General features: G+C 42.6%; 1 protein-coding gene across 1 annotated transcript in view; it reads right to left on the bottom strand.

The window, feature by feature from the left end:
* MYOM2 (myomesin 2) overlaps positions 1-12,567 on the bottom strand; it is a 251,758-nt gene that overhangs the window by 144,571 nt on the left and 94,620 nt on the right. The window contains exons 17-18 of the mRNA XM_073589183.1: positions 11,977-12,098; positions 3,414-3,601 (exon numbers count right to left, since the gene is read on the bottom strand). Of these exons, the coding sequence (XP_073445284.1) occupies positions 3,414-3,601; positions 11,977-12,098 (310 nt within the window). The remainder of the gene's footprint in view (positions 1-3,413; positions 3,602-11,976; positions 12,099-12,567) is intronic.

Raw genomic sequence — 12,567 nt, forward strand, 5'->3', positions numbered from 1 at the left:
TGCGGTAAAATTGATAAAGCGGTTTTATTCTTCGGGTCAGTACGGTTACAGCGATACCTCATTTAGGTCGTTTTTTATGTTTTTGTCGGTTTTATGCAATGAAAACTATTTTATATAAAAAATAATTATTTTTGCATCGCTTTATTCAGCGAGCTATAACTTTTTTATTTTTTCGCTGATAATGCTGTGTGGCAGCTCGTTTTTTGCGGGACAAGATGATGTTTTCAGCGGTACCATGGCTATTTATATGCGTCTTTTTGATCGCGCGTTATTACACTTTTTGTTTGGCGGTATGATAATAAATCATTATTTTTTGCTTCGTTTTTTATTTTTATTTTTTAAGGGGTTCGCTAAAGGGGTTAACTAATGGGACAGTTTTATAGGGCGGGTCGTTACGGACGTGGCGATACCTAATATGTGTACTTTTATTGTTTTTTTTTTTATTATTTCCAAAAAATGGATTTATTGGGGGAATTTTTTTTTTTTTTTTCTAATTTATTTGGCGATTTTTTTTTAATTATTTTTACACTTTTTTTTATTTTTTTTTTTACTTTATTAAATAGTCCCAGGTGGGACATCACTGTCCTGTGACAGATCGCTGATCTGTCACATCACAGATCACTGTGACAGATCAGCGATCTGACACAGGCACTGCAGAAGGCTTCCTCATGCCTGCGCTTTGGGAGTCCCCCGCAGCAGTGCTGCACATTGCGCTGCCGTGGGGGGCTCAGGGAAGCACGGAGGGAGCCCCCTCCCTGCCGATGCTTCCCTTTAACCCCCGGTACACCGCGATCGTGTTTGATCGTGGTGTGCAAGGGGTTAACGTGTCGGGGGCGGCCCGTGACCGCCCCTGACACATTGTGCCGGGTGTCAGCTGTGATAATCAGCTGACACCCGGCCGCGATCAGCGGCGCTCACCACGTGGGCGCCGCTGATCGCGCCGACGTACTATCCCGTCCCCGGTCATACGGGCCCGGGTACCGTGGACGGGATAGTACGTCGGATGGCATGAAGGGGTTAATGGCCCCGTCCCAGGCTAAAAATACCAGCCCTCAGTTGCCCCAGAAATGGCACTTTAATGGCCCCAACGTCTTCCAGGTCTTTCCTATGTCTCCGCCTACATGCTTATACAGTGTGTCCGTAAAGTCATGGTACACTTTTGACAGGGGTTCTGTCATGCCCTTAGACTTTTACTTTTGGGGTTATGTGAAGCAACATGTGTACATTGAACGTATCAACAACATTAATCACTTAAAACAGAGAATCGCAGACGTTATTCACTCTGTTACACCAGACGTCCTTATCCGTGTGTGGCAAGAACTTCACTATCGATTGGATGTGGGTAGGGCAACAAATGGAGCCCACATCGAACTGCACTGAATAGGTATGAAATTGGGAGAGTTTTTCTTTTATTTGGAGCAGATTTCACATTTCTATCTTTTTTTGCTTTCCATTGACTGGTCCAAAGTGCACCATGACTTTACGGACACACTGTATAGGCAAAGACCTGTTAGTCACTGTCAGCGGGTCAGAAGAAGTCACCAGGGATCGACGATCTGACTTGTCTCCATCACGGAGGCTATTAAAAGTATGTTTCTCTCTGACTCTGAATCACTGCAGCATTTCAAACATACCTTGCTGAGATAATACAGCGAGTTCCTGTTACATGCTGCCTGCAGATTGGGCATCATGTATCAGCTAACAGGTTTACTTTAAAGATACTTGGTATTAGCTTATAACAGTAAATCCTGCTAACTAGTTCCCTTTTAAGTCACTAGTTATACATTAACCATTTCTAGAACAGTAAAACTCTAACTTCGGGTATATTAAACACCATTTTCTTAAATATGGACACTGGAGTTACAGAGCAACCTCATAAGAACTTTAAATGAGTTTAATGTATTTTTTCCTACTCCAGTTACTTTTTGTAAGGGAGCTCATAAAATGTAGCTGGGGGCTAACTGTAAGAACAGAGAAAATATCTATCATTTGGTAGCCATTATTAATCTACTTTAGTTTGCATTATGAATACTAATAGTCTTAAGACAATGTTTCACTGCTTTGATCTTATAAAATGTAATTTAAAGCACCTTTTGATTAGATTAAAGTTGGTCCATACACCATAATATAAGTTGGCACCTCCTATCATCTCATTTATATTGCAAACATCATGATCGAAAGTCAATTCAAAGAAAGCCCAGATGAACGGCACCAAGGCTCTAATCCACCAGCAACAAGTCGAGGATCATTCACAGGCACACAGTGTGTAAAACACTGCTGGGAATAACGGTGCTCAGCATCAGAAAAAACACGCTAAATTTGTAAAAGAAGGAAAAAGATGCGGCACTCACCCAGATTTGCAGTGCAGTGTTTCTTTATTCAACCATTAAAGGTCACACAATAAAGGACGGGCAGATGACATGAGGCATGCGGGGAAAAAAGATGGACTTTTTTGCAAAGTTCAATGCTGTGTGTGGCAAATCAGAAGTAGTAGATCAGCCCAGCCGTGTGCAGGAGAAGAGAGCTGGTACCTGCTGTTGTCTGCGGGAGGTGCGCTGCATTCACAAAGCTTTGAACTTTGCATTTTGGATATCTACTACCCTGACTATCATCACTGGAATCAGAGTCTCTGCCCCTACATCATGTTGCTCTCAGAATAAATAGCAAATACCTGCTGACAGATCACCTTTAAAGGGAATCGGTCACCCTATTTTTCGCCTATGAGCTGCGGCCACAGCCATCAGGAGCTTATCTACAGCATTCTGTAATGCTGTAGATAAGCCCCCGATGTAACCTGAAAGATAAGAAAAATGAGTTACTGTATATTATACTCACTGGTGGGTGGTCCGGTCTTGGTCCGATGGGTGCTGCGGTCCGGCGCCTCCCATCTTGCAGCGATGACGTCCTCTTCATTCCTGCCCATCGCGGCTCCAGCGCAGGCACACTGCTCTGCCCTGTTAAGGGCAGAGCAGAGTACTGCAGTGCGCAGGCGCTGGACCTCTTCCGGCGCCTGCTCACTGCAGTAATGTGCTCTGCCCTCCACAGGGCAGAGCAGTGCGCCTGCACTGGAGCAGCGACGGACAGGAATGAAGAGTATGTCATCGCTGCAAGATGGGAGGTGCCGAACCGGACCACGACTCCCTCCGGACCCGAACCGAACCCGGACCGCCCCTCGGTGAGTATAATGAAACTCATTTTTCTTCTCTTTCAGGGTACATCGGGGGCTTATCTACAGCATTACAGAATGCTGTAGATAAGCCACTGATGGCGGTGGCCGCAGCTGATAGGCAAAAAATAGGGTGAGAGATTCCCTTTAAGATTCATTTGGGAAGGTAAATCATAGACTTTCTGATACATTCTGAGAGCTCATATTTTACTTTACATATGATATTAAAGTTTATGTTCTAACAAACCTTGTAGATCCTTTCTTGAACTTGTCTGCTATTCACTTCATGCCAATTCAGATGGTTAGCCTCTCGCTTATCAATATAATATCCAGTGATATTGGATCCTCCAGTGAATTTGGGTAACTTCCAACCTAGGGTCATGGATTGGCCATCGCAACTCAGGAGGGTAATTCCATATGGATGTGAAGGAGTGGCTGACAAGGGAAAGGACACACATTTAATGAATTTTATAAATTTAGGAAAACAGTGTTTCATTTTGATACTGCAAAAAAGTGATGAAAAGTAATCTGTCATTTAACCCCTTCATGACCAAGCCTATTTTGACCTTAATGACCAGGCCATTTTTTGCAATTCTGACCAGTGTCCCTTTATGAGGTAATAACTCAGGAACGCTTCAATGGATCCTAGCGATTCTGAGATTGTTTTTTCGTGACATATTGGGCTTCATGTTAGTGGTAAATTTAGGTTGATAATTTTTGCGTTTATTTGTCAAAAAATCAGAAATTTGGTGAAAATTTAGAAAATTTTGCAATTTTCAAATTTTGAATTTTTATTCTGTTAAACCAGAGAGTTATGTGACACAAAATAGTTAATAAATAACATTTCCCATATGTCTACTTTACATCAGCACAATTTTGGAAACAAAATATTTTTTTGTTAGGAAGTTATAAGGGTTAAAAGTTGACCAGCGATTTCTCATTTTTACAATAAAATTTACAAAACCATTTTTTTAGGGACCACCTCACATTTGAAGTCACTTTGAGGGGTCTATATGGCAGAAAATACCCAAAAGTGACACCATTCTAAAAACTGCACCCCTCAAGCTACTCAAAACTATATTCAAGAAGATTATTAACCCTTCAGGTGTTTCACAGGAACTAAAGCAATGTGGAAAGAAAAAATGGACATTTTAATTTTTCCAACAAAAATTTTCTTTTAGCATCAATTTTTTCATTTTCACATGGGAAACAGGATAAAATGGATGCTAAAATTTGTTGGGCAATTTCTCCGGAGTACAACGATACCTCATATGTGGTCATAAACCACTGTTTGGGCGCACGGCACGGCTCAGAAGGGAAGGAGCGCTATTTGACTTTTTGAATGGAAAATATGCTGGAATATTTAGCGGTTGCCATGTCGTGTTTGGAGAGCCCCTGTGTGCATAAACATTGGAGCTCCTCCACAAGTGACCCCATTTTGGAAACTAGACCCCCCAAGGAACTTATCTAGATGCATAGTGATCACTTTGAACCCCCAGGTACTTCACAAATTGATCTGTAAAAAAAAAAAAAACACTTTTTTTTCACAAAAAAATTTTCTTTTAGCCTCAGTTTTTTCATTTTCACATGGGCAACAGGATAAAATGGATCCTAAAATTTGTTGAGCAATTTCTCCTGAGTGCACAGATACCTCATATGTGGTCATAAACCACTGTTTGGGTGCACGGCATGGCCCGGAAGGCAAGGAGCACCATTTGACTTTTTGAATGGAAAATTAGCTCCAATCGTTATCGGACACCATGTCGCATTTGGAGAGCCCCTGTGCACCTAAACATTGGAGCTCCCCCACAAGTGACCCCATTTTGGAAACTAGACCCCCTAAGGAACTTATCTAGACGTGTAGGGAGCACTTTGAACCCCCAAGTGCTTCACAAAAATTTATAACACAGAGCAGTGAAAATAAAAAATAATTTTTTTTCCTCAAAAATGATTTTTAGCATGCTATTTTTAATTTTCACAAGGCTAACAGGAGAAATTGGACCACAAATCTTGTTGTCCAGTTTGGCCTGAGTACGCTGGTACCCCATATGTGGGGGGGAACCACTGTTTGGGCACACGGCAGGGCTCAGAAGGGAAGGAGCGCCATTTGACTTTTTAAAATGCAAATTACTTCCAATCGTTAGCGGACACCATGTTGTGTTTGGAGAGCCACTGTGTGCCTAAACATTGGAGCTCCCCCACAAATGACCCCATTTTGGAAACTAGACCCCCTAAGGAACTTATCTAGATGTGTAGTGAGCACCTTGAACCCTCAAGTGCTTCACAAAAGTTTATGACGCAGAGCCGTGAAAATAAAAAAAAAAATTTTTCCCTCAAAAAATTATTTTTTAGTGCGCAATTTTTTATTTTCACAAGGGTACCAGGATAAATTAGACCCCAAAATTTGTTGTCCAGTTTGTCCTGAGTACGCTGGTACCCCACATGTGGGGGGGAACCACTGTTTGGGCACACGTCGGGGCTCGGAAGGGAAGTAGTGACATTTTGAAATGCTGACTTTGATGGAATGGTCTGCGGGTGTCATGTTACATTTGCAGAACCCCTGATGTACCTAAACTGTGGAACCCCCCACAAGTGACCCAATTTTGGAGACTAGACCCCCCAAGGAACTTATCTAGATGTGTGGTGAGCACCTTGAACCCCCAAGCGCTTCACAGAAGTTTATAACGCAGAGCCGTGAAAATAAAAAATATTTTTTTTTCCACAAAAAAAAAATGATTTTTAGCCAGCAATTTTTTTTTCACAGGGGTAGCAGGATAAATTGGCCCCAAAAGTTGTTGTCCAGTTTGTTCTGAGTACGCTGATACCTCATATGTGGGTGGGGACCACTGTTTGGGTACACGTCGGGGCTCGGAAGGGAAGTAGTGACATTATGAAATGCTGACTTTGATGGAATGGTCTGCGGGCATCATGTTACATTTGCAGAACCCCTGATGTACCTAAACTGTGGAACCCCCCACAAGTGACCCCATTTTGGAAACTAGACCCCCCAAGGAACTTATCTAGATGTGTGGTGAGCACCTTGAACCCCCAAGTGCTTCACAGAAGTTTATAACGCAGAGCAGTGAAAATAAAAAATTTTTTTTTTTCCTCAAAAAAAATGATTTTTAGCTAGCAATTTTTTTTTTCACAAGGGTACCAGGATAAATTAGACCCCAAAATTTGTTGTCCAGTTTGTCCTGAGTACGCTGGTACCCCACATGTGGGGGTAACCACTGTTTGGGCACACGTCGGGGCTCGGAAGGGAAGTAGTGACATTTTGAAATGCTGACTTTGATGGAATGGTCTGCGGGTGTCATGTTACATTTGCAGAACCCCTGATGTACCTAAACTGTGGAACCCCCCACAAGTGACCCAATTTTGGAGACTAGACCCCCCAAGGAACTTATCTAGATGTGTGGTGAGCACCTTGAACCCCCAAGCGCTTCACAGAAGTTTATAACGCAGAGCCGTGAAAATAAAAAATATTTTTTTTTCCACAAAAAAAAAAATGATTTTTAGCCAGCAATTTTTTTTTCACAGGGGTAGCAGGATAAATTGGCCCCAAAAGTTGTTGTCCAGTTTGTTCTGAGTACGCTGATACCTCATATGTGGGTGGGGACCACTGTTTGGGTACACGTCGGGGCTCGGAAGGGAAGTAGTGACATTATGAAATGCTGACTTTGATGGAATGGTCTGCGGGCATCATGTTACATTTGCAGAACCCCTGATGTACCTAAACTGTGGAACCCCCCACAAGTGACCCCATTTTGGAAACTAGACCCCCCAAGGAACTTATCTAGATGTGTGGTGAGCACCTTGAACCCCCAAGTGCTTCACAGAAGTTTATAACGCAGAGCAGTGAAAATAAAAAATTTTTTTTTTTCCTCAAAAAAAATGATTTTTAGCTAGCAATTTTTTTTTTCACAAGGGTAGCAGGATAAATTGGACCACAAAAGTTGTTGTCCAGTTTGTCCTGAGTACGCTGATACCCCATATGTGGGGGATGACCACTGTTTGGGTACACGTCGGGGCTCGGAAGGGAAGTAGTGACATTATGAAATGCTGACTTTGATGGAATGGTCTGCGGGCATCATGTTACATTTGCAGAACCCCTGATGTACCTAAACTGTGGAACCCCCCCACAAGTGACCCCATTTTGGAAACTAGACCCCCTAAGGAACTTATCTAGATGTGTGGTAAGCACCTTGAACCCCCAAGTGCTTCACAGAAGTTTAGAACGCAGAGACGTGAAAATAAAAAATATTTTTTTTCCTCAAAAAAAATGATTTTTAGCCAGCAATTTTTTTTTTCACAAGGGTAGCAGGATAAATTGGACCCCAAAAGTTGTTGTACAGTTTGTCCTGAGTACGCTGGTGCCCCATATATGGGGGGAACTATTTTTTGGGCACACGTAAGGGCTCGGAATGGAAGTAGTGGCGTTTTGAAATGCAGACTTTGATGGAATGGTCTGCGGTCGTCATTACGTTTGCAGAGCCCCTGATGTGCCTAAACAATAGAAACCCCCCACAAGTGACCCCATTTTGGAAACTAGACCTCCCAAGTAACTTATCTAGATGCCTGGGGAGCACTTTGGACCCCCAAGTGCTTCACAGAAGTTTATAACGCAGAGACGTGAAAATTATAAAAAAAAAATTTTTCCACAAAAATATATTTTAGCCCCCAATTTTTTATTTTCCCAAGGGTACCAGGAGAAATTAGACCCCCAAAGTTGTTGTGCAATTTTTCCTGAGTACGCTGATACCCCATATGTTGGGGTAAACCACTGTTTGGGCACACGTCGGGGCTTGGAAGGGAGGAAGCACCGTTTAACTTTTTGAACGCAAAATTGGCTGGAATCAGTGGTTGCACCATGTCGCGTTTGGTGACCCCCTGATGTGCCTAAACAGTGGAAACCCCTCAATTCTAACTCCAGCCCTAACCCCAACACACCCCTAACCACAGCCCTAACCCCAACACATCCCTAACCCTAATTCCAACCCTAACCATAACCCTAACCCCAACAGACCCCGAACCCTAATCCCAACCCTAACCACAAGCCTAACCCTAATTCCAACCCTAACCCTAATTCCAACCCTAACCCTAATTCCAACCCTAACCCTAATTCCAACCCTAACCCTAATTCCAACCCTAACCCTCTTTCCAATCCTAACCCTAACCCTCTTTCCAACCCTAACCCTCTTTCCAACCCTAACCCTAACCCTCTTTTCAACCCTAACCCTCTTTTCAACCCTAACCCTAACCCTCTTTTTAACCCTAACCCTAACCGTCTTTTCAACCCTAACCCTAACCCTAACCCTCTTTTCAACCCTAACCCTAACCCTAATGGAAAAAAAAAAAAAAATATTATCTTTATTTTATTAGTTCTGCCTACCTATGGGGGTGATAATCGGGGGGTTTATTTACTTTTTCTTTCATTTTGATCACTGTGAGAGTGATCAAAATGAAAGAATGGAATCTGCAGCCGGCAGATTCGGGCGGGCGCACTGCGCATGCGCCCGCCATTTTCAAAGATGGCGGCGCCCATCATCCGGACCCGAGGGACACCGGGAGGGACGGGGGGACACCGGAGGTACCGGGGGGGGTGAGGGGGGGGATCGGAGGCTGGCGGGGAGCAGAGGGAATGGGAGGGGGGCAGATGATGACAGCGGCGGCAGATCGCCGCTGTCATTCAGTTGCGGGGGGGCGATCGCCGGTGGGGGGGGTGGAATCGGTGTCTCCAGCCATGTCCGATGCTACAGCAGCATCGGACATGGCTGGATTGTAATATTTCATCAATTTTCATTGATGAAATATTACTATCGCTCTGATTGGCTGTTTCACTTTTAACAGCCAATCAGAGCGATCGTAGCCACGTGGGGGCGAAGGCACGCCCCCTGTGGTGAATTACAAAGCCCCCTGTATCTGCGGGTCGGGTGACCTTTCAGTGACCCCGGTCACCCGACCCGCAGGGGGGCTTTGAAGTCATGACGCCACATAGGCGTCACTGGTCAGATTTGAACCAGGTTTCATGACGCCTATGTGGCGTCATTGGTCGTGAAGGGGTTAAAAAACAATATATTAATCTGTAGATATGGGGTTCTGAAGCTGCCAGGCACACCCATTGAGAGCCCCACTGCCAGGAGGAAATGAGTTTTATTCCTCCTGGCAATGTTAAATTGCAGAATAACCCTATATCTGCAGGTTAACAGCATTTTTTTACATGACAGGTCCTTTTTAAAGCGACTATACTGATATTGCAGCTCAACATTATATAAAACGGCCCTTCACCCTGGCAGTGAAGAGTTACTAAACATTTGTCATGTATAGTCACCCTACCTGGTGCCCTATATTTGCCTCCCACTGACTCTTCAACTGAAACCAGCAATTTGTTCCTTCTGCATCCAAGATGGCTCCCAAGTTGGTATGGGGAGCACATTTTTAAGTTTGAACCATGCCTCACTTACCTCTCTTGTGCTGTGGAGATGAGGTTCATGCTTGTCACTACTACCTATGCCAATGCATTGGCCATCTTGGATGCTTCAGATTCAGAATGATGTTCTCATTGGGAGAGTCTGAAGGAGTCAATCAGAGGGCACCAGGTGGTGTGACTGTACATGCGAAATGTATAGTCACATTTCAGTGGTGGGGTAGAGGGTTGCTTATGTGAATAAGACTGAGCTGCAATACCACACATAACCTTAGGAGAGGTAAGGTGCCATATAAGGTGCCAAATTCTTGTACATCGTCTTCATACTTCATTCTGCATTCTTACTGATCATCACATTCTGTACATAAGAAATATGCTTTGAGTAAATCTTTAACATAACTGTGTTGTTGATGGCATTATGGACATTGAAGGTGACTGTAAGGTGACTTGTGATGGAAAAAACACCCAGTGACTGTGATCTGTGCATGTGATCTCACACTAGTTTAAAACGCCTACCATGGGGTACACCTCCTCCTAAAACAATGGAAATAAAGTTCATATGTAAAACACAGCAGTACAATGTAAAATTTCAATGTTTTATCAACTGCTAGTGATGGCTTTAGACATAAAATAGTTTCTTCCAGCAAATTCCTTCTTTACTACACCCATTTGGTTCTGCCAAACAGCATGTTATTTTTATGGAATGCAAATAAGAAGACCACAAGGGAAAAATAAGAATGGTAGCAGATCCTGACAAAATCTGGGTTGGCCTACCAGACAAGGGTTATTGCTTCTGTTTGAAACTGGAGTGACCTAATTTGACATCCGTTGTGCAAAATCATGCAAAAATTGAGCCTAATTTTTCCCATTGCATGGCTGTCTAGTCTTGAGCCCCCAGACATGATAGATACAGTGGGGCAAAAAAGTATTTAGTCAGTCAGCAATAGTGCAAGTTCCACCACTTAAAAAGATGAGAGGCGTCTGTAATTTACATCATAGGTAGACCTCAACTATGGGAGACAAACTGAGAAAAAAAAATCCAGAAAATCACATTGTCTGTTTTTTTTTCATTTTATTTGCATATTATGGTGGAAAATAAGTATTTGGTCAGAAACAAAATTTCATCTCAATACTTTGTGATATATCCTTTGTTGGCAATGACAGAGGTCAAACGTTTTCTGTAAGTCTTCACAAGGTTGCCACACACTGTTGTTGGTATGTTGGCCCATTCCTCCATGCAGATCTCCTCTAGAGCAGTGATGTTTTTGGCTTTTCGCTTGGCAACACGGACTTTCAACTCCCTCCAAAGGTTTTCTATAGGGTTGAGATCTGGAGACTGGCTAGGCCACTCCAGGACCTTGCGGACCTCCCTCAACATCATATGTCAGGCCTACATTCACATTAGACTGCTGGTTCTCACCTGCCCATTTAAAATTGTAGGTTTATAACCCGAGATAGGAATGTTTAACCATTTAAATTGTAAGCTTATAGCCCAAGAGAGGCATGTTTAGGATGATAGGACTCATCAAAGAAATGTCACCTTGCCGTGGTTGATGGGCACACATGAGTTGGACCTTCATTTTTGCAAGAACTTCTTTGTGCAAATATGCTTTATTCAGCAACAGTGTAGTCTAGATCTCGTGTCTGCAATTATCTTGGTCCTTCAGAATGCTGCTGTGCCTCTGTTTTTGCATGTTATGCAACCATTGCAGCTTGCACCTGTTCACCCTATATGGAGGTGCTGGTCACCTTTTTTGCAGTTTAACATTCTGGCAAATTTAAAATCTGCATCACAGGTCAATTTTTGTACAGAAATTGTCAGAAACTTGTAGATGAGAGTTGTTGAAGTATAATTTGCTTCCCAAGAATGGCGTTATGCGGCAGATGTTGTGCATACAAATACAGCCTGAAAAGCTCCAAATATGCAACATCTAAACTTACCCTAAACGTTAGACAGTTTTGGTAAATCAGATCCAATGTTTAAAAAAATCCACAGTTCTGAAAGAGGCCAAACTCACCTACAATTTCCTGGACAGGATACAATTTTAGCAAACGTCTGCAACCAGGGAGAAACTCTACTGCCCGTTACCTTCCTGATCTTTATTTTCAGTATGGATGTTATGTCCTTCTCTTACCAATGCTATAACTTCTTTTTAGCAAAAGCAAGAAAAATGAACAAAGCTCGAAAAAGACACTAATTCTGAGCTATAACAAGATTTATGAGTGTGAAATATCCCATTTTTATCTCGTCTTTAACATTTCGTTTTGGATTCCAAAACTTGCATTTGATCAATGCCAAGCCGCCTTCTGATTTAGAAACTTCTCTAAAATTGACAGAAAAAAGCCTTAAAGGACAGAGATACATTTACTACTGGATACTTACTTAGAGCAGCTTTAACAGTTATGGTTTCAGATTCTTGCGAATTTTCACTGACACCGACGGCATTAACAGCCTTCACTCGGAAAATATACTGTTCCCCACTTGTTAGACCGTGAACTACGAATCTGAGGAAAGGCATTTGGTAATATTATCACAAGCTCGTTGAACTGCTCAATTCTTCATGCAACTGCCTTATTATAGTCTGAATTTGTCAAATATTTTATTAAAAAGTACGGTTTAAATGCAACTAATTTCTCGGATATCTTCTCAAAGTCTGTGCCTGAGACAGCACATATCTGTGTCAGGAGTCTAAGAGACTGAGCCAATCTCACATTTCTCATCCAGGAACTAAGATCGAAAATAATCAAAGTTATATTCAGCATAGTGTCATAGGCAGAGGTAGATGCCTGGGGTGTCAATGAGACTCCGTGCCAATTACCGCACACTGGCATACATTGCATAATGAGACTATGCCGGAAAGCATATGTATTATCGAGAAAGTTATTTCTTTATGTCATGAAATGCATCCTTTTAATTGCAGCATTAGGTCATCAGTCGTTGTAGAAAAAATCCACCTTTTGCAGAAGGTTTGTT

The sequence above is a fragment of the Dendrobates tinctorius genome, unplaced genomic scaffold, assembly GCF_039654945.1.
Source record: "Dendrobates tinctorius isolate UK_male_01 unplaced genomic scaffold, ASM3965494v1 ptg000107l, whole genome shotgun sequence".
Classification (NCBI taxonomy): Eukaryota; Metazoa; Chordata; class Amphibia; order Anura; family Dendrobatidae; genus Dendrobates; species Dendrobates tinctorius.